The sequence below is a fragment of the Lontra canadensis genome, unplaced genomic scaffold (genome assembly GCF_010015895.1).
Source record: "Lontra canadensis isolate GAN:19392208 unplaced genomic scaffold, GSC_riverotter_1.0 scaffold74, whole genome shotgun sequence".
NCBI classification, from domain to species: Eukaryota; Metazoa; Chordata; class Mammalia; order Carnivora; family Mustelidae; genus Lontra; species Lontra canadensis.
In genome coordinates, this window is record NW_022631068.1 from 2,150,232 (window position 1) to 2,173,113 (window position 22,882).

Here is a 22,882-nt window from a genome sequence, read left to right on the forward strand (position 1 = left end):
TAATGCACAAGGCCCTGGTAGAGTCTGGCAGAGAGAAGGCTCTGGGATGGGTGCTGAATGAAGGACACCATGAACCGGCAGCATGTCTGTGGGTCTGCAGGTGGGACCTAGGACCCCTTTGTCACTCCTGCAAAGCCTGTCTTCCAATACATGGTGGGGCTGGACACCTAGAGTCACCTGCTTCTGTGGGGAAATAAGGAACCAACTTCTTGGGGGAGTGGCCCCAGCCCTGCCTCCAGCTTCTCCCCACTTTATTTTCTGCTCATTGAAATCCTGCCCACCCTACGAGGTACAGCTCAAGCCACTTCTTACATGAAGCCCTGGTGAGCTCCCAGCCCACAGGGGCTTCTTTCTTCTCTGTTCTCTGCCATTTACTGGCTGAGGACCTGGGCCCGTCATTTCACCTCCCTGAGCCTCAGCACACAGGGACGGTAGAGTCACATAGCTCACGAGGCTGCGGTGAGGACTGAGTGCCATTACGCTTGCCAGGCAGCCAGCCCAGATCTGGCCCACGCTGTGCCATGCTCCATACCACACTGTCTAACACACGGCAGCTCTGACTTCTCAGCAGAGCAGAAGCTCCTGGAAAACAGGGAGCACCACTTATTGTCTCTTGTACCCTTCCCAGGGCTTAGCACAGGGTTGGGCACCTGGGGCGGGGCTCATTCGACCCCTACTGAGTGACCCGCATCTCTTTTTCTTCAATTCTGGATTTAGATGGTAGGGAAACTGTACCCATTTCCTTCTCAGCCCCCTGCCCCGCCCTGCACTGCCCTGCACCAGCTCAGGGCTCTGACGGCGAGAGCATCCAACAGAGCACCCGAGGTGCCCTAGTCTGCCCAGCCGTCTGACTGCCCGGCACACAAGGACCAGCTGAAAGCCCAGCAGAGGCACTAGGATGGACCCTGTCAGGAAGAGGGACTCTGGGACTCTTCTGTGGTGCCAGGACCTCATAACTGGCGCCAGGAAAAAGAGAATGGAAGATGCCCCATTACCTCAAGCTTAATGACCTGTGTCCTGATCCCTGGTGACAGGGAGCAGAAGGCAGGAAGTGCAGGAGGAAAGAAGAGAAAACACACTCACAGCTTATACCTGCAGCCAGGAGATGCCCCTCCCGCCCGGCTTCCCCCCTCCCACAGCTGATGAATAGACTCATCCCGGGAAGGGCAAACACGAGTAAACAGCACTTAGCTTTCAACGGCCTCCCAGAGGGCACTTCCCTTTCCCTCCCACTGCCCTCTTCCAAGAACCAGCCTGGAATGCTCTGTTTATCCTTCTAGTTCGCTGAGCCCTGGACAGACCGGTGTTTGGCTCCAGAGCCCCTCACTCCTAACACGGTCATCTCAGTCCCTGACAACCAGACATCTCCTTTCCCCACATCCTCCCGGCCCCAGGACCTTTACAAAGCCCTGGCCTATCTTCTGGGAGCTCCAAGAGACAAAGAACACCTACTAGATAGGCCTCAGTGGGCTAGCCTGGGAACCTAGGCATCACACGATGTTGTTTATACACAGTACACCCCAGGCTGTGGTTTGCGATGCAGGAAGTGAGCATACCTCTCCCAGGAGCAAAGTAGCTATGAGCTGCCCCCATCTATATGACCTGTGGCTGCCTCTACTTAGCTGCAAGGAATATGGTGGGCCTAGTGCCCCCAGTTTCCTTGCTGCTTCCCTTCCTTATCTCCCATTGCAGCAGTGGGAAGCTTGCCTACCCCACCCTGTTATGCTGTTGCTGGGAGAGGAGTTCATCTGGCTGCGGGGGGAAACCCTCCTTCACCTCAGCAGCTGTTCCCACTGAAGAGATGTCTGGAAGCCAGGTGTCCTCACTGGGTTATACGCGGTGTGGGGTTACTGTTACCACAACCAGGCCTGGAGGCAGGCAGAGCTGGCAGAGAGGAGAGTGAGAGGGCCTGGGGCTGCAGGCACTGGTTTCTCTGAGCTCCCCACATGTTCCTTTCCAATTTCTCCTATCAGTCCTGTGGAGTTCTCCACAGAATTGAAGATGAGGGTGCTTAGAGGCCCCGGACACCGCATGGGCAGGGCTGAGGGCCAAGGGGAGACACCAGGAACCTGGAGTGTCTTGGTGTGGAATCCAGGAAGCCGCAGCTGCCTGCGACGTTCACCACTCCATTCTGAGAAAAGCAGGCCCTAGCAGGACTCTCTACATAAAGGCTCCATGACTGGTGCCATGGATGGCAGCCGGTCTGGCCACAGGACACCATGATCTGGATGGACACTGCGAGGTGGGATGCTTGGGGTGCTCAGTGTAAGCCCTGCCCTGGGAGACACTTCAGCTCAGATGTTGGCCCCCTGGCCCCACCAGACCCTCTCTTAAGATAATATGAACACCAGGAACACATAGACGACCTGAGCCGCCATCTCATTCTCCATGACCCTATCTGGGAGGCAAGCCCAGGGCACCCTCCCAGTGAACCCCACAGCGGTGTTTCTTCCATGACACACTAAAAGAACCCACTTCAGCTGGGGCGGTGGTCAGCCGAGTGGGTCCCTCCTAACTTTCTCCCTCATTTCCAGTCCCGTCAAAACCCATTCTTGGTTTCCTTCCTACTCAGAGAAAATCATCTGAAAATGGTGCCCCAGAGTGTCAAAGTTTTCCTCACGCCACATGGGTGCCCAGCCATTGGTGGAAAATAGCACGAGGCTCCAGAGGATATAGCCTGAGCCATGCCATTAACCTCAGGAGTGGCCTCAGGAAGACACCCTACTGACCCCCGCCCCCCCCATTTCACATCTGTAAACTGGTTCTCTTAACTGGCAGAAAGCACTTTCCTTACATCTCTCACATTCTATGGAACTTCCACAGATCTAGCTTTTAACTCACAAACGTTCTCTTCAGGTATGTTAAATCATTTAAGCTTTACACTTAGGTCATTTTTGTTTCCTTTTTGTTTTTTGTGGGGTTTTTTTCCTCTCTGGGGGGCCTCTCCTTGGCCCTTCCTGCCACACTGGCTCTGAAACTGGACAGGCCAGGGAACCAGTGTGATGTCGGCCAGCCACTATCTCCATCCCAACCATGCACTTGGGCAGCAAGCATAACAAGGTGGGTTGCGGAATGCCACTAGACCAACCATAAGATCAACTCGGGCCAGGATCCCATGGGTCACCTGACCGCCATGAGCCCTGGCCTGACCCCACCCACCAAATTAATTTTGATAACTAAATTTGTAATTTCCACAAGTCCTTTTGACTCTCTTCCCCCTGATATTTTTCTGTTTTACCCTGTGGGTTTCACACCTTCCTTTGGCTTTTCAATTATTTTGAACATGCTTATTTTATTATCTCTTTCAGACTGTCCTATCGTTTCCAGGTGTTGAAGGAATAATTCTATCGTTTTGCATGCGATGGCTCTTACTTGGGTGGTACATTTTTCCCTGGCAGAGCCCCATGTTCTTTGGAAAGTAGTTGTAATATGTGTGTCTGCCAGGACGGTAGGAATTTTCCCAGTTTTGGTCTTTTTTCCTGTACACACACACACACACACACACACACACACACACATATATTCTGGGCTTGGGGTTTCCTAACTACTTAATCAGTCCCTACATCTGTGAGTGCCTCAAGTTTGAACTTCTGTTCCTTAAGAACATACCCCGGGTAGATGGAAGCTTCCTTGTAGCTGCCCCAGGGCAGCAAGTCCTCATACCTGGGAGAATTCAAAGCTGTTGCTGTTTATTCATTTACTGCTGCCTCCCAATAAGATACCAGTTCAATGGAGTATAAAAGACCTCCCTTGTCTTTGTCATGCTGTGTCTTGAGGGCCAGGACAGTGCCGTGGGCTCAGGAGCCTATTGATATACATTTGCTGGGTAAGTGACTGAGGACACTGTGACTTCTCGGGGCTCGGCTCCAAGAGAGGGTTTGAGGCTCCCCTGGGTTGGGTGATGCCCAGGTCCCTTGCCTCTGCCGCCTCTCCTCCCACCTCAAGCACTGACCCTGTGTCCCAGCACATAAGCAGCAGAGCGTGGGGCTGGCCGGTCGGGGGCACTCACTGGAAATGGAGGTGTACACAGCGAAGGCTCTGAGGCTCGTCATCTCCTTCTTGCGGGTCATCTCCACGCGGGCATGGAAGATATTCTCCCAGGCGTACAGCTTGAGCAGCTTGATGCCACGGAGCATCTCGTTGGTCTGCTTCAGCCTCTCATTAGAATACTCCTGTCAGGGGCCGCCAAGTCAGAAAGGAGTGCCCCCATCCCGCCCAAGAGGAAGGAGCCAAGCGAATGCCCTCACCGCTTCACAGACAGTGCCCAGCTCCTGCGCCCACGGGCACACCCCCTGCCTTCTCCATTCATCCCATTCCACAGACAAAGAAACTGAGGCCTGGCCCATGAAGTAATCTGCTTTGTGTCCACGAGAGTGTGGGTGCACGCGTGCATGCGTGGGCGTGTGAGTGCACCTGCGTGTGCCTGTTTGGTGGCATCTGGGGGAAGAGAGAGGAGCCTCGCTGACCTACAGGGAGAGGGAGCAAGCAGCCGCATGGGGAGAGGATGGGGAAAGGGGGCATGAGCACACCCGGGATGCTCACTCACCAGTGTGCTCCGCTGGGCCTGGGAGAGCTTGGTGGCCACAAAGTACTGCACGGGGGCCAGTAGGATGATGACAGCCGCCCCAATTAAGGCACTGACGCCAAGGATGTAGTAGAGGAGAATCACACCCACGATGATCTGAGGGAAGGGTCATGGGGGTAAGTTTCCTCTGACCCAATGGCTACCCTGGGGGAGGGGGTGTTGTCAAAATGCCCCCTTCCCCAGTCCCCTAGGGAGGGGCATGCCTTGGTGTCCAAGTTTCCCAGCTGTCCCCAGGGGGCCAGAGGAGGAGGTGTGACAAAGCAATTTCAGAAAAAGGTATTAGCACAATGGGGTCTCGTGCAAGCTGTGCTTTCGGGCGGGGGAGGGGCCGCTGATTGCTGACTGTGTTGATCTGCCAGCCGGCTAAGGCAGTAACTCTCTCCAAATCTACCTTCCAGATGGGAGTCTCAGAGCTGAGCTTGCACAATGGCTGTAACAGCACCTTTTGTTCTGTTTGCTTGATGGCGATGCTGACAGTCCCTCCCGTGGGGAGGAAAGTGACATATGAGCACAGGGGTGCTGCTGCGTCTGTGCCGGACAAAACCAGTCCGGGGGGCCGGCCGTTCAACTTTCACTCTCAGGCTCCTGGCATCCTTTTAAAAATAAGAGACGCACTGTCTTCTATTAAGCTAGTTATTACGTATATAAGAAAATGAAAATGATCTCTTAAATTTGTGACATGCTATAAAGTGAGTGGTCTTTGGATTTAAATAGAGGTTTTTATAATTCTTAGAGGCAGATTCACTCCATAATCTGTAATATAGATCCACATATGTACAAGAAAGCTGGTGTCTCCACATTTTTAGTGGATCTGGCAAGAATTCTCTGAGAAAAAAATTCTTCTGTTTCTAGCTTTATGCAAACGACCGCCTGCTTTTGAATATTGATGAGAAGTGTAAATTACCCTTGCCAGCCCCTGAAGCATCGCGATGACAATTTCTCAGGTTGCCTTCAAAGGCAGATAGCTCTAAATTCAGGCTTATTCTAAAGGAACAGATGTGCTGTCTTCCTTAATTGGGGGGAAAAAAGTCTGCCTGGGTTGGCCTTGCACTCCCTGAGCCTTACACAAAATTGGCAGTGAGCTCCTCGCACTACCTCAAGGACAGAGGAGCGGGTGGGCGGCTCTGTAATTTTTGTGAATCACAGAATGCCTCTTGTGTTAGCGGGATCTTAGGGGCTGGTGAGTGACCCCTTCACCCCCCTCCCTCCTGGGATTTCACTGAGGTTAAATGCTGGCACAGGGGTGCAGAGGAGCACATTAGGAAATAAAGAACCCCCACTCCTGCCCAGCTCTGCTCGCATCACCCTACCCCCAAATTATCCCTGGCATCCAGTCTCTTCATCAGCTGTCCTCACGTGGAGGCAATCGGGGCATCACTCAGCAGCTTATAGGGCCAGACACCAAGGGGACTCCCAGAGTCACCACTGCGGCACCTGCTGGGGGTTGGTGCCCGAACCCCCACACCTCCAAGTGCCAGTCGCTGCTGGAACAGGACCTGGAGCCACAGCTGCTGCTTCTTCCAGGCTCCTCCTCACCCTCCACCCGCCCCTTGTCATGCTCCGCAAATTCTTCTGTCCACTCCTCTATTTTGCAGGGTTCTGCGGGGACCCCCCCCTGGAAGAATAGACCAGAAATCAGTGATTCTGAGTATGCAAAGCAAGAGAGGGGAAACAAGGACTATTGTAGCCCTATTTGCAAGTTAAGAAAGTGATCTAGTAGTGGGGAGATCATAGGCCCTGGAGTCTGTAGGACTGAGTTTGAATGTAGTCCTGAAACTTAGCTGTGCAACCTCAGGCAAGTTACTTAACCTTTCTGAGTTTCAGCTTCTTCAACCTTAAAATGGTGTGTGTGTGTGTGTGTGCTTTAGGAGAGAGTGGATATGAGTTGGGGGGTGAGGGGCAGTGGGAGAAGCAGACTCCTCACCGAGTGGGAAGCCCGACATGGGACTCAACTCCAGGACCCTGGGACCATGACCCAAACCAAAGGCTCAAATGACTATGTGACCCAGGTGCCCCTAAAATGGGGATTTTAATTCCACTTAGCAGGACTGCAGTGAAAATTAAATGAATATATATACCTAGAATGATACCTGGCATGTGGTTAGAGATCAAGACCAGGTGGCAAGCCTCTTCTTACAAACAAATAAATAGGCCTTGTGGGAACTCTGTCACTAGGGAACCACAGAAAGGAGATACCTGGGACTAGTGTTCTACGGGCTCACTGTGTGGTCCAACCTCCCCAGGCCCCGAGCGCACGCGGGATGAGGACTCAAAGAAGTCCCCACTCTTCCCGAATTCCTTAACATCGTGTTCATAAGCTTTAAGTGGCCAGCAAAGCACCTGAAATTGTAGGCAAAGTGTGCAAATGCACATTGGTTTTTCCGAGAAGGTTTCATTAGCTTTTTCAGAAGTATGTGAAGATCAGAGGTTGCCTATGTCTGTGGGAGGGGATGAAGAGTGAGTGCCAGGGGCATGGTTTCCTTCTGGGGTGATGGAAATGTTCAAAAATTGTGACGATGTTTGTACAGGTCCAAATGCACTAAAACCCACTGAATTACACACTCTAAATGGGTGGATTATATCTTAATTTAAAAAAGCATGTGTGACAAAAAGAAAAAATTAGAAATCAAGGAGGGCCTTGGGGATAAAGCTGTGGGGCTCCTGAGCTGGTTTTGGTATGCTGACAAGCCAGGTGACCTGTGGGCAGCCAGGCTGCGCAGAGCATCCTGACCAGGTCGAAGGCACTGTGTCAACTCTGGGTGGAAACACTGGTCTTGAGGGCTGCTGAAATCTCTGCTCAGTGGCAAAGGTACAGCCTTTAAGGAATTAAAAATGGGGGCACCTGGGTGGCTCAGAGGGTTAAGCCTCTGCCTTCAGCTCAGGTCATGATCTCGGGGTCCTGGGATTGAGCCCCGCATCGGGCTCTCTGCTCAGCGGGGAGCCTGCTTCCCCTTCCCTCTCTGCCTGCCTCTCTGCCTACTTGGGATCTCTCTATGTCAAATAAATAAGTAAATAAAATCTTGAAAAGAAAAAAAAAGGAATTAAAAATGGAAAACCAAGTGCTACTTCATGACAAATAAGCAAAGGTAAGTGATTCATAGAGATAAAACTACCATGTCCCGATGTTGGGAGGGTTAACTGTGTAAGAGAGAGGCTGGGGCAAGGGTTATTAGTATTAGTTAGTATTGCTAGCAATGATGTGTGTGCTATAAACATTGTAAGTAATAGTAATGATGACAATACAGTGGGTTTGGTGGACAAGCCCCTTCAAAGGATTTGGTTTAAGGGGACACAACAGAAAGTGTTCTTGTGGACAAAAGGCCAGTAACTATATTAGATGAGGCTCTCTAGGCCCTTCTGTAGCTTCTGTAGTCACTGATCCACCTGGCAGAGAAGGGGGGTGGGCAAGGGTGAAGGCATGGTTAAGTGGTAATGGGGATGGCATAGAGGGCTGTCCCCATAAAAAGGACCATCAGATTCCCTGCCCTATCTCCCCATCAAGATGCCTACCCGACTCCCTGTGCAAGCCTCTCCTTCTATTTTCCTTTAATGTCTTTCAAATATAAGCTTTATAGGTAAGAAAGTCCAATAAAAATCAGTTGAGATGAAGGCTTATGGAATTTGCACCCCAAGGAACAATAGATTCTGGACCAATAAAGTCCTCACTCACACCAAAGTGTGCAATTTTGAGGGATCTGATATTTACTTAGTGACCACTCTGTGCCAGATGCTCTGCTTGGTGCTTTACTTAGATCACCTAACTGAATCCTCATAGCAACTCTAAAGGGTAGGAATAATGTCCATTTCATAGATGAGGAAACTGAGGCTCAGGCAGGGTAAGTATGTGAGTCAACCTGTTTCACCATAGTCCAGACACCATCCTCTCCATGAGGCAGTCTCTATGGAGCCTGCAGGCCCTCTGGGATTTGCACTTCTGGTCTGAGCACCAGAGGGAAGCTTGGGTTCTATGGTAGAAGCTCCAGATGAGAGACCAGGCCAGGGGGCAGGTAAGACATGCTGAGGATTCGCCTATGATCACTGAGGGAGAACACACCTCCTTCAGAGCCAGGCCCAAAGGTTGTCCAGCTTTAGAAATAATCATGGTTTTGATTTTCAAAAATAATACACTCTTATTGGATAATTTAGAAATGCACAAATAAAATAAAAATTACCATAATCCCACCATGTGGCCTTCTAGTTCTCCCTTCTGTGTGTGTCTGTGCAAATATGTATATATACATACATTCCAATCCAGTGTGAAGCTCACTGCATATACTATTCTGTAAATTTTTGGCTTAAATATACATCAGGAATGTTTTTTGATGTAATTATAATGTAATTGCTGCAACATAACTTTTAAGGTCTGCAAAAGTGTTCCACATAGGATTATTCTACAATTTTTTTAAAGCCTTAATGACAGAGGGATGGCTAGATCATTCGCCGAGTGTGAGACAGTATAGGGAGCCAGGGGTACAGCCCATGGAGACTCCAGGGGGCGGAAGGTGCAGGCCAACATAGAATGGAAGATGGCGAGCTCCTTGTCACTGGGCATGTACCAGAAGATTCCAATTTTGTGCCCTTCACCCTTCACCCGTCACTGCAGACACACATCCCTTACCTGTACTGGCATAGCCCAGAGGTTTGGGCACAAGAAGAAAAACCACATGAGCTGGTTGGTGTCGATGGCAACCAGATTGCAGATCTGCGCGGCTGTCATTTCCCCCATGGACAGGTTGGAGGTGGACAGGTGCATAATTTTGTTGTAAATCTTGGTCTGGAAACGAGAGTGGAGTGCTCCACATCTGTCATCATCGTCACCCTAATCCCTCTCCCAGATGCCATGTGTCTACAATGTACCAGTACCTTCTTGCACATCTCCCCATGGAGCCCCAGAGCAGCTCTGTTAGTGGGTACCAGTTGGAAAATTGATATTCCAATTTCACACATGAGGTAACTAAGGCTCAGAGAGGTAAAGGGCTTTGATTATAGATCAAGCAAGTCAGAAGGGCAGCATTCAAAGGAGGAATCCATGCCAGCATGGCCAGCTACTTCCCCGGCAAAGCAAGACCTCACCCTTGGGAACAGGACTTAATTAGCTCTTAAATCTTAAAAGCAGATCTTCATGTCCAGCTGTATTCTTGATTTGCCAGAGGCCAGTGGAGAACACGCTTCAGAGCCATAAAAATGATAGAGTGGGGCAGTTGTCTGTATTAATGTGGCTGTCTTCAACCGGGGGAGGGGTATGCTCCAAGGCCAAGTCCTGTCTTAATTGAGCCTTGAAACAAAACAGGCGGTCAGCCTGGGAAGATCTTAAGTGAGACAAGACATCCAAGTGTTGATCAGCGCCCCCACCATCGGCAGTCCAGCTACCCTGAGCACCTTTTTCTGTCTCTCCAGGGAGGATGGGAGCAGCCATGGTAGTGGGGAAGCTCTGAACTTAAAAGCTCTTTGTGCACAGTGATCATGCCTCCTAGAAAGAGGGCGATTTTCAGGTTGTGTGCTCTTAAACAAGGAAAAACGCATTCCTATCTTCAGTGCCCTGGGGATGCCTGCTCTTAAATGAGATTCTATTGTACATTCATTATAAGGTGGATTCCCAGCTCTTTTAATTCATCTTTTGTGAAACCCAGGCTTTTTTGAGGGTCAGATTTGCTTAAAGCATGAGTCTATTCTATGTCTTTTGGGGAGTTTATATACACCATGGGTAAAATTTAAGATAGTGGCAGTGACATTTTTTGACAGATCTATGTACAGCCCAGGTTATATGAAATCAGTCTTGAAAGAATAGTAATAAATCTAGTTTTAGTGAAGTAGGAACATAGAGTATTCTATCAAAGAAAGCCTTAGTCAGTAAAGACCAGGATATACAGAAATATGCATCTTACTAATATCTGGTGTATGTAAAAAATTATATATCTATTACAAGAATTTTGCTTAATAACGTTCATGTAAAAACTGTGGTTATTCTCAAACTCATGAAGATACGGACTCTCATCTATAATTTTATGTAAATTTCTGAAAAAAAGGTTTGTTTTTCTAATTTGTTTCCATAATCAATGCCAGCATTTTCTTTTCGCAGCATATGAATTTAGCTCTCCTGGATTTAGACAGTTTGATAAAAACAATTACATGCTAATACATTTAAAACCCATTTTTGGCTCTTTTAATATAATTGGAAAATACTGGGGCAGAGTAAAATTTATGACATACAAGAGAAAGACTTAATTGCAAACTGTTTGACTATCAAACTCACTGTCGTCTATGGTGGTATGTGCCTGCCAGTCAATGGAAGGGTCTGTGCAGAAGCTGGACAGAAAACCTTTCAGAGAGGTTTTCTGAACTGAGGAATAACTTGGTTCCTCCTAGCTCTGAGCCCCTGTGAATCTCAGAGGGTCTTAGATTTCCTGGGCTCTTGCCCCCATTCTCACATGATGACATCCCTGAAGAAATGACTGTTTTCTCAGGGAAAACCACTGGAGATGGGCAGTGTGGCCATGTGCAGCTGCACAGGCTGTGCACTACACAATTTGCCATTCACAAGGTCTATAGTAAGATAACCAGAGTTTGGACCCAGCCCAGCCCATCCCTTCTCCTCTCAGTCCCTTTTCTTTAAAGCCTCTGATCCTGGTTCCCAAAGGATCAGCTGGTGTTAATAATTCTGAGGAACATTTCTTTCCTGAAGTATGAGGTGTCTTTGGGTGTAGTCACAACTTCTGAGTGTTCTATTGACTTCATGAGATTTTCTGGGTATGGTGGAATCAACTAGTTGTCCCCCAGGATCCATTCTCTCCTTTTCCCAAGATTTTCTAGCAGGACGTACATGGTTGTCAAGAATAAAGACCACACTTTCTAGCCTCTCTAGCTGTGGCCCTGTGGTCAATTTCTCATCTGTGGGTTGGGAGAGAATATACACAATGTCTCTGTTATGATTTTAAAAGAAGGCAGCGTCCCCTCCTGTTGCCCCATCTTTCTTCTCTTGCTAGTTTAAGTATAGGCCCAATAGTGAGAACGCCAATAGTTACCTTCAGCATAAGACAAAAGTCACGTTAAAGAAACGTTCCAGAATGAGCCAAGGTCTCTAATGAACATGTTGCTGCCACGCCAGCCCTGACTCAGTGTGAAAAACCTTTTATGCTATTTAAACCACTGTCACACAGGGTGTCCTCATCCTAACAGCAGAACCAAAATTCTAAAGAAAACACTAGAGCTTAGACAACTCTTATCACCGCCTTGCTTAAAAGTGCCCTGAGTTCCTCCTGATTTTGATCATCCTCTCAACCCAGTCTGAGAAGGAAGCCACAGGGAGCAGGAGCAAGGACCTAGACCCAAGAGACTTACCAGGCCAGAAAAATCTCTCTGGTTAGGACCCAAGATTTAAGAGCTCAAATCAATATTCGAGGCTATCTAGCTCTAGTACGTCAAACTCATTTCTTATTTATTTATTTATTTATTGCAACCAAAGAAGACGGTGACAGACCCCTGGAACAGAATCTGGAGGACTCTGAGTCTGCATGTGCCTTCAGCAGGAAAGAGTGAGATGGCCCCTCAGGGATGTTTGTCTCACTCAAGGCCAAGCCGGTGACATCGTGGACCCAGTGCCAGGCAGAACCAGCACTGGACCTCCTACACTTGCTGAGTCCAGCCCAAGGCACTTTCCACTCTCCTATGCAGCTTTGTCAACAGTTATTGTTTCGAAGCACTGCTGAAGGGCAACAACAAAAAATTAACTCACCGCAGAATCATTCTCGAGTGCCTGAGAGGATGAATAATGTGGCTTTTACTGCGGAGTGAAAACATCATTAGCCAAGTACCTGTATTGCTCCTCTCAAGTTAATTCCAGTTTCAATGGCGACATAGTAGGATGCTTGCAGAAATGTCCTTTGGAGTAGGAGGGCGAGGAACAGAAGCACGGCTAGGACGTAGGCATTAGCAAGGAACTCTTGGGATGAGACAAAGTAAACCCCGAGAAATTGTATCTGTTGGAAAGAGAATTTGGAGATGGCTGTCACCGTCAGAAAAACGGTCGCCGTTAATACCCGCTACTGTGCCACAGTGGCCATTACTGCAGGACCCTCCGTGCTTGCAAAGCCTGTGCAGCTGTGTATAAGGGCTAAATCAGACTGATAAATCCAGCTAAATATCCTTCTAGCCACAGGGAGGGTTGCCTACACCCTCTTCATCATCCTACCTAGGGGAACAGAGTGTGGCACAGTTCTATCCTCGTGTCCATAAATATGACTTTCAGCTGTGTGGCCACCAGGCCCAGAGGAGCTCACTCTGAATGGAATGAGAATAAACAGAGTGACTCACAGAGCAGCCAAAACCAGGACTGCTCAAACAAATCCCACAATGTGTGCTCTCTTTTACAGAAAAATCCAGAATGAGCTGAGGTCTTGTCCTACACTCACCAACAGCCAGGTCTATAGAAATTTCTGGAGAGAAAAGGCCAGTGGGGAAAATTTAGTGCTCCCAGGCAAGGTGGAAACTCCTCACCTATGATGGATTGAGATTTCAGAAGCCCCCTCAGCCTTCTGGGCTCCCAGGACCTCCTTTTAAATTGTCCTCTTGCTACACCTCCAACAAGATCTCAGATGATAAGCACTGGGAAGAAACCCAAACGTTTTGACTCTGTTGCTAAAGATACCAGAAAACAACAGCATGTCTGTTTCCAAATTCAGCATCAACAGCTCCCAGGAAAACTTTGATCCTGATTAAGTCCTTTGCTCCCCAGCAGAACCACATGCATGTTTCCATGAAGACAGCACTCTCCCCTTCCTGAGACTCTGCCCTGAACTCTGAAAGCTATTTGTGGGGTGTGGGAGCTGCAGCAGGGTGAAGGGTGGTGGGAACAAAGTGATGAGAAGGAGTCTGAGGGCACGTCTCTGGCCAGGATCAGGCCCAAGGGGTCAGAAGGCCAAGAGGAGTCTTTCATAGAGTCAGAAATTCCTGGATTGTGGACACAGGCCTTTTGGATGGTAGTAAAGACCTTGATTCTCGGTTCAACTGGGTCTGCTCAACCAGCACTCACTGTTTCCTGGAACTTACAAATACCTCTCCCTGGCTCTGTGAGACAAGAGACTTTTCCTTTTGGGGACAGCAGGAAGCAGACACAGAGGGACCATTAAAGCCTCCTAGAGGAAGGCCCACCAAGGCCTGAAGTCCCTGACTCTGGCTCATTTGCCAAAGACCAGAGAAAAGGCAAAGGGAGAAGGGAGGAGGAGGTGGGGGGTGTGTGTGTGTGTGTGTGTGTGTGTGTGTGTGTGTGTGTGTGTGTGGTGGATTGGAAGCAGCCAAATGGACCTTAAAATTAGGCTGCGGAGGTTGAGACCTGACCTTACAGGGAAGCAAGGGACAGGACACAGTATTTCTCAGGTGCAGAACTCCATCCTTACAATACACCAATGAGAATACCATTATGGGCCTAATTTTATGTACAAGGAAATGGAGTTTCAGCATGATGACGTGGCTGGCTCGAGGTCACATGCTGATAAGGCAGAACACATGAATATGAACACGAACCTATGTGATGTCAAAAACATCCCTAGATTCACTACCTAAGCCTCACCTGGCCTCTTTACCTCGAGTCTCCTGTTGTCAGCTATAAGATCATAGGGGACAGACCCATGGCCACGTGGCTGATTCCGGGTCAAAGAGGAAGGCACATGGCCTTGGGAAGACCTGGTCCTATTTAACACACTTTGGGAGTCTTCGGTTCTACCATCTTCCACAGACACCCAGCTCTGCAGAATAGAGTCCATCATGTTAAGGCAACAAAGCCCCTCATGGGAGCTTGCCCTAAAGGAAACCATTTAGCATCAGGAAATGAAGGTGTTCTATATCTGGGGTACAGCAGGGGGAAAGGTGAGAAGTCAATGCCATGCACACCCATAGGGCATGGCTGGGTATTTTCTGATGCTCATGGGAACAGTGACTGCCACAAAGCAGCATGGAATGCCATGCACGTGCTGTCTCACAATGATCAGAAAACACATGGGCTGGAGAATGAGGACTCAAAAAGTCACCTGAAGACAGACGTTGATTAGAGTATGGCGGTATTTGTTAAATACACTCATTATTTGTATATTTTTAGCAAAGCAAATAATTCCTTTTTTGCAGCTTTAAAGGAAAAACCTTGACCCCTTCCCCTGACAACACACACACCATTGGGTCAGAAACTGTATTTCTTTGGATCAACTTCTTGTGGCCTCTTAAGATGAAAATCTCCCTGCAGGTCTAAGTCATTAAAATGTTATTGGACCTTTCTTCAAAGAGACAGCTTAAAGGAGATGGAGCCCAGAATAGCTAAGTTTTTATTAAGAAGTGGGTGGGGTGCCTGGTGACTCCGATGGTTAAGCCTCTGCCTTTGGCTCAGGTCATGATCCTAGGGTCCTGGGATCGAGCCCCACATGAGGCTCCCTGCATGGTGGGAAGCCTGCTTTCCCTCTCCCACTCCCCCTCTTATGTTCCTGATCTTGCTGTCTCTCTGTCAAATAAAAAAATAAAATCTTTAAAAAAAAGAAAAATAGTGGGTACAAGACTAGCCAAAGAGACCTGGGTTCTTGCCCAAGGAAGGCGGGCCCTGGGAAGCTTTAAATGGGTATGAAGGCACAGACATTGCCCAACACCTTGAAGGCTGGAGAGAAAAGGCAGAGGACCTACAACTGGACATCTGGAGGTAGTTAAATGCTTCAGAAGATCAGATGCCCCAGTCTCACACTTTCACAAGCTCTCAGGGAAGAAACTGTGTTTGTTTCCGGGGGTTTCCTAAGTAGTGTTGAATACATACGTTAAATTAATCAATGCATATGATCTTCCTCTCTCATCTACTTTATAAGTTATACAATTCCCCATTTCATAATTAAGCCGGTTCATTGCACAGGTAGGACTAGAACCTAGGACTTGTGACTCTACTGTTCTGACTCTCACTGTCCTTGCCTGGCCAGAGGTATGACTGGAAAGGGCCCCTTTCCTTGTTCTCTAGAGCTTAGTGGACAGGGAATATGTGGGCTTTTGCTTCTTACTTGGGCAGGAGCCAGGTTCATTACACATAGGTCTCTGCCCTGGAAGGCCCTGGGAAAAAAACAATGACAACCGTTTGACAATGACTTCCTTCCTTTGACCATTCATGGACCAACAGACCCACCCTTCCATTCACAACCATTTAACAAGGTGGTTTCGAGCCTGGACTTAGAGGTTAACTATATCTGAGTTTGAGTCCTGACTCATTCTATATTAGCCACGGTGTCCTTATGTAAGTACCTCAATCTCCCTGAGCCTCAGTTTCCTCACTGTAAAATGAGGCCATGAAAGGTTTCTACCCAGAGGATTATTGTGAGAATTCGGTGTTAACAATGGAGATAAAAATATCTAGTAAGCATACACACACAGTAGGTGATAACTTCTGTATGATTCCCTGAAGAATTATGTCTCCTGTGCCCCCTGTGTGTCAGGCATGGAACTGGGTTCTGGGCACAAGGAGGTCCAGTAATGCGGTTCCTGTCTTAGGGGATTCAGGTCGAGTTGGGAAAGAGACAAGGGGTGTTCGATGGAGCAAGCCCGGGGTGTTATGGGAGCACAAAGGAGGGGCATCTACTCCAACCAGAAGGAGTCTTCCTTGGAAAAGGAGATGTCTAAAATGAGTCCTGGGGGCTGAGGCGGGCTCGTGAGATGACGGGAGGCATGCCAGGCCAGAGCAGCTGTGTGGGCCCTGTCATGAAGAGACCAACCCACACACTACATCACGAAGTCACAGAAAGACATATTAATTCACAGAGTCACCCACAGTGATAGCTACAAATACGTGTATCCAAATGAAGACACAGACACACACGGAAAAAGATACCGAGAGACACAGGACAAATAGAAGGACATATACACCGAATTACAAACAGTTCCCGGGAGAACTCATTCAGAACGAACACATATACACTCATGAACCCACGCACGTTTCCCCTCTGAAGTTAGGCTTTTGGAAGCTTTGGCACTCAGACCAAACCCGTACTGCTCTTTCTCTGCTCAGCTGACAGCCTTGAGCAGGGTCTGGACGTTCTCTATGAACCCAGCTCCCTGACTCTGCAGCCAGATCACTTACAGCCCTGGCAGGTGACAGATTGTGGGTGGGGTTAGGCAGGAGAGGGGGCTGGAGAGACAGAGGTCATGGGCTGCTCCCAGCCTGGGTCCCAGATTTCCTTGGAGCGTGGCAGAGGGGACAGGAGCGTGGAATTAAAGAAGAAATAATGTTTGTCCTCGTGGATGCCAAGGGCAGTGTGATTCTTGCCAACTGTGAGTGTCCTGGAAAGGGAAGAGAGGACAGGGCGGCCACTGACGATGAAGTAAATAATGGCGCCCCACTGTGCAGCCTGCCACAGCACGGAAGGAGGCTGAGCTGAAAGAAGGGCCTTCTCACAGAGAGGGTTGTTTTGTGCACGGAGAGCTTCCTCGTAGGTTCATAAACACCAGAACGGCACCTGTATCTTTGTGTGGGAGCTGCTGGGAGGCAGGGGGATGAACCAGATGACCTCAGTAAATGACTCCTTTCCCCATTTTCTGGAGCCAGAAGCCTAAATGAGAATTAAGCCATATGGCAGGCAACCACACGACTGAGGATTCTCTGTTGCTGACACTGGAGACTTATATTTATTTTCATCTCTCATTTCGATGTCTGTAATTTGCTGATTGCATTTGGGCTGCAGGAAACAAATATTAGATCTGATAAGGCCTGCTGCCTCCGAGGTAAGGGCCATCTATCTCGGGGATTTATAGACTGACAAAGAACCTGGACAAAAGCATTCCATTGAGAGGGCAATAAATCCCAGGGTTGGTATATAAATAAAGAGAAAAAAAAAAGAGATGTTCAGATGAACCACAACTCGAAGTGTTGTTCTCCCCGCCTCTGTGGCGCAACTTGCCTCAGAGTTCTCTCAGGAGAACCCAACCAGCGTTTTGGGAAACATAGGAAGAAGACAATGACATGAACAAGCTGAGAAGGGCTGACTAGTGTCGCTTCCTTCCTCAGACTAACAGTGGGCTCTTGCTGCTGTGGGATTGTCCATGTAGAATATTCTGGAGTCCTTTACAGTCAGACTAGAACTGAAGGTGACACTCTTGTAGACAAGAGAACTTGCCCTTTCCTCTCTTTTTTTGGTCCAAATACAGTTCAGAGGCTCGAAAGCTAGAGGAGGCCTCAAAAGCCATCAAGGTCTAAATAAGCAAGAAGAGTCCTCATGTTCCTGTTGAACTAGAAATCTGCCCGTCTGAGCCTGGCTAACTCTTACTCCTATGTCAAGGCCCCATGCCAATACTTGGCCCTTTATGAAGCTGTCCATGACCATTGGCTGAGTTAGTCACTCCCTCTTCCCACAGTTCCCTACATATACCCCCTAACAGCAGTGTTGAACACAAAGTAGAAAAATCTTTTATTTAGATTTCTTTCCTCCATTGGATTTCACAATCCTTGGAGCCAGAAGTGATGGCTTGATAATAGTCAATTTAGCACGACAGTTCTAAGCGTCCACACTCTGGAGTGGAAGAGACTTGGATTCAGATCCCGAGTCTGTCACACAACAGCTGAAAAACCCTAGGGAAAATTACTGAACCTCTCTGCGCCTCAAGTCCCTCGTCTGTAAAATGGGGATAAAATACCTACCTCATGAATTCTACGGTATGTGAATAATATCCCAGTAACTATTACCAAATAAATAAATAGAATAAAAGGACTGACCCTAAAAGGTTGTGCTAGGCATGAAAGGAGACAGCATCTCAGTAACTCCCACAAACAGCCAGGCATGCGTTAATGGTCAACACGTGGCTGTGACTGTAGTTAATAGGCCCCATCATCACCATGGCCTCTGGATTCCCACAGCCCAACCCGGGCCTGGCACACAGTAGGGTTCAATGGATGTTTCCTGAATAAATCAGACAAACAGACTTGGTGTGCCTCATATTCCTGACCAAAAATGCTCAGTTAATTATACCCCTGGGAGAAATTAATATAAACCTCCTGAGGGTTAAATGCTCTCTGCGGTCCTGGAGCCAGTAAGATTAATAGCAGGATGCAAGGGAGTGTCGTGAATCATTACGATCCCTAATCAGCCATTCTCGGCAACATTTTTGGACTGTTTGTGGTTAAAAGTTGGTAATGATATTCCCGCTGGGAAAATAAAACTCCGAGTCTTGTTAGAGGTGAGAAGTTTTCCATTTTGTGACCAGCTAAATCTAAGTGGCAGCAAAGAAACAGATGAAGGAATTAAGTCCCCCGCCCCCCAACCCCAGAGTGGAGGCTACGGCCCCAAGCAGGGAAAAGAAACCCCCAGAAAGCTTACTGCCTCTTTGGTCCAACAGATTTCAGTCTGGAGCATCTTTAAAGCTGCAAAGGCCTTTAGAGATCATCTAGTCCAATGAGTGAAGTGATTGTAAGCCATGGAATCCTTTTGTCAAAGAATTTTTAATGGAAGAGTCCAATATATTCATAAAACTGGGGCAGCTTTGAGTGAAATCTGAAACTGGGGGAGAAACCCAGGGAGGGTCCCCTCACCCTTCACCCCTGACAGCAGCCTCCAAGAAGCACCTGTGGCACCTTGGATGCCAGAATATGCAGAACTCCATAAGACAGATCGTGAGAAGTTGTCTGAGTCCATAAGGATGATGTAAACGAAAGACAACATACCCAGCAAATCCAAGAAGCCCCAGGCGCTGGTAAACGAATGCACGTCCTACAACTTTCTGAACGACTAATACCTGGGAGAGGTGTCATGGCAGTGACGGCATGGTGAGGAGAGCAGGGAGTCGTAAATCCTGCTGGGGAACCAGCTTGCCTCCTGGCATTTCTGTTAACCGGATGCAGAGCATATTCTAGAAGGAGATATCGCCAAGGGATTTGTGCGAGTGTGGGGAGCTGACTCAGGGCAGCCTGTTGGCTTCTTGCCCATTCTCGTGTACAAGGGAAAATCTCCCAAAGGGTGCTCTGCTCTCCCCTTGGGGTGGCCTACCTTGGGCTGGGAGATGCTGTTCTCCTTCCCAAGGTGGTCCACGATCCCGAAGATGCACAGTGGCCCGGCGAAGCCCAGAAGGTCGGCCAAGATGCGAAAAGTGCTGCTCAGGACCAGGCGTCTCCCAAAGGCGTGGCAGAGCGCCTGCCAGATGGCCCGGGCCCCCTGCGTGCTCTGCGAGTCCTTCTGCTGCCCGGAGAGAACCCATGGCCAAGTTAGAGCGGCCAAGGGCCCGTTCACGGCAGGACCCAGCCTCCCAGGAAGTCCCTGGCTCCTGCTGCCTGGGGAAACCCAATGACCACACTTGTTGCAAACAGGTGAACTCCAGGAAATCACTGAGTTGCCAAGTGCACAGATAGGTAGGCCCTATCAAAACAAGCATGGTCCAGATGGGGAAACTGAGGCCAGGTCCGCCATCAAGGTCGCACAGCTGGTCAGGGATGATGTGATGAGCACAGCACCGCAATGAAGAAGTGGCACGTGGCCCACTCATTCATCACCACCTGTGACTGCGTCTGCCTCAGTGTCTCCCCACCATGCTAGTGCAGAGGCAGTAAAGGAACACGGGCTTGGGCATTGGGAGACTGGCTCTGCCACCTATCAGCTGTTGCCCAGCTCTGGGTAGGTCACGGCCTTTCTTGGGGCCTCCATTTCCATGGCAGTGAGTTAGGGAGACCCCGGCCTTGTTCAGCTTCTAGAGCTCTTGGAAGTATTGGGCCACTAAATCCCACCCTTTAAAATGGTTGAAAATTCCCACCTTTCTAGTCACTGAGCTCTAGAAGGAAGAACATAGGACATGTGGGAATTCAGTGGGGTCACTTCCCTTTTTGAGGCCTCAGTTTCCCCATCTGGACTAAGGGTGTTTGTTCAGATGACCTAAACTGTAAGGGCTGTTTCAGCTGTGACTGTCCTATGAATCTTCTGGACTTGTCCTGGTTCACTGTGTGACTTAGGGCAAGCCTCTTCCCCTCAGTGGGCCCTACTAGGGGCTTGACCTGATGCCTTCTGAGGTCCCCATCAGTATGTCCCCGACTCTAACCTGGAGGAAGGGGAATGGATGGTGTGGCAGGGTCCCCACTGACCGCTTGGGTGTCGAAGGCCTCACAGAGTCGCCGGTAGTTGGTGAGGGCCCTCATGGCAATGGGCAGCTTCCCAATGGCTCGGAGATCAATGGGCTTCTTATGAGCAGTCTTGATAAAAGCATTCATCCACCAGTAGGTGCCTTTGGACAGCAGGTTCACGAAGGGCTGCAGGAAGCGTACTCCCAAGTCCTGTAGGTCCTCAGGGGGCTTCACCTCCCTTGGTGACTTGAAGAAGATATATCTCTGTGGGGCACATGGGTCACCGGGGACAGGTAAATGCAACTTCTCACCCCTCTCCACTTTGCCCCAGAAAAGACTTGGAGTTGTGACATCCCATCCTTGACCCTGATCTCTAACATATGGGGCCATCTCTTGCCTATTCTCAGGAGAAGGATTACTCCACACCTCTTGTCTACCAGGGCCAGGGGCCTCATGACTTGTAACTCTTCCTTGAGGTCTACTCTGAATCCCCTTGATTTGGGTTGGATTGAGTTGAAGTAGGATTGGGGAAGAGCAGAAATCTCCAGATACCATCCCATGGATCCCAGATCTGAGGACATGAACATGTTTCATGCTGGGTTTGCAGAACATGCAGTCATGCAAACCTTGTCTCAAATCCTTCCTCCTCCACTACTAGCTAGGGGTCTTTGGACAAATTCTCATCTAACATGTTTCCTTGTCTAAAAAGTGGGTGGTAGTTGCATCCCTGGAGTGCTGTGAGGGTCAGATGAGGCAGGGAATGTAGTTAGTTGGCCTTTGTGCCCTGTACATCACCAACTAAAACAGGGGTGTCAGAGAAATGCAAATTCAAGTAGTACTTCATATTCATCACCCAAATGGGGCTGGCCCATTGCTCACTGGAGGCAGGGAGAGGGTTTTCTTATTCATTGCTGGTAGATTATAGTCTTTCTGGAAGGCGATCTGCAACACTGATTGAAATTTAAAACACACAGTCCATTTGAACTAGCAACTCCACTCCTTGGAATCTCTCCCACAAAAATAAAAGCACTGATACATAAAGATATAAATCTGTTTAATACACCATAATTTGTGAAGGCAGAAACTTGGCAGTGAACTGAAGGCCCATCAACTGGGTAATGGCTGAAAGAATTATTGCTCATCTACATGACGGAATATTATGCAGCCATTAAGAAAACTAAATTAGCCCGTACCAGACTTGAAGGGAGTCCTAAGAGATATCTGCTGGGTGAGAAAAACAAGATGTAGAAACTGTGTATAATATGATCCTACTGTTATAAAATTAATACTGAGAGGAAAAACCTTTACTCTTACATGTGTTGAGAAAAAAGAACCTTAAATAGATACAAACATATGGTATTCTATTAATAAAACCAAGAGTGGAAGGGTACATATGAGGTTGCTAATCGGGGTTACCTGGGGAGTGTAGAATAGGGATAGGGGAGAGACGGAAAGGGGGTAAACAAAAATGATAATGAAACAAGACAAAACACATGTATGCAGCCACATTCAGTCATTCAGGTATATGAGTAACTATATGAACACATTAAAGTAACTCCCTTCCCCCAAGACAATAACAACAATAAGAGCAGAGCTCAGAAAAGCCAGCACTCAAAGCCCTTTTCCCTCTCTATGAGATTAAACCTAGAATCTTTCAACCTTGGCTAACACTTCCTGTCATTTCCATTAGCTCTAGGAGCTTGGGGTAGAGGGCAGCTAGACCAGAAGGAATATTCCTCTTGAACCTCTCCCACGGGTCTCAACTCCCATTTGGGGCCTGCTAAAAGAGGCTGGCTCCTTCTAGGGCTCGGCTAAGAAGCAGGGTGGGGGCCCCACACCCAGGGACAGGACACTGATCGGAGGTACCACCCTGGCCCCGTGTATGCTGAGGTGGGTGTTGGGGTGGCCCCGCAGTGGCCCACTTACCCTCACCCTGATGACATTGACCTCCACCAGGAGCAGCATCCCATAGAGGACCACCAGCAGCCCAGTGAGGCAGAACCGCAGCTGTGAGAAGCTGATGGAGTGGTCATAGAACTTGACGAACTTGATGGTCTTGGTGATGAAGGCCAAGGTCCAGTAGACCAGCAAGGCTGCGGGCAAGAGCACGTGCATTAAACCGTTCAAGATGCGTACGCTCAAAATGTTAATAATCTGGTAAGTCAAGCTATTTTGTAAGTCTGCCAAATTTCTCTTCACAGTAATTAATAAATTATTTTCTTGGTTTACTAAGTTGTGGGTGCTGTGCC

General features: G+C 48.7%; 1 protein-coding gene across 5 annotated transcripts in view; it reads right to left on the bottom strand.

The window, feature by feature from the left end:
• ABCC8 (ATP binding cassette subfamily C member 8) overlaps window positions 1–22,882 on the bottom strand; it is a 73,272-nt gene that overhangs the window by 40,062 nt on the left and 10,328 nt on the right. For 2 of the 5 annotated variants that reach the window (XM_032881138.1, XM_032881139.1), the window contains exons 4-10: window positions 22,560–22,726; window positions 20,655–20,897; window positions 19,573–19,761; window positions 12,397–12,561; window positions 9,204–9,359; window positions 4,547–4,681; window positions 4,010–4,172 (exon numbers count right to left, since the gene is read on the bottom strand). In XM_032881138.1, coding sequence (XP_032737029.1) covers window positions 4,010–4,172; window positions 4,547–4,681; window positions 9,204–9,359; window positions 12,397–12,561; window positions 19,573–19,761; window positions 20,655–20,897; window positions 22,560–22,726 — 1,218 coding nt within the window. The remainder of the gene's footprint in view (window positions 1–4,009; window positions 4,173–4,546; window positions 4,682–9,203; window positions 9,360–12,396; window positions 12,562–19,572; window positions 19,762–20,654; window positions 20,898–22,559; window positions 22,727–22,882) is intronic. The other 3 variants (XM_032881141.1, XM_032881140.1, XM_032881142.1) reach the window with 2 other exon arrangements.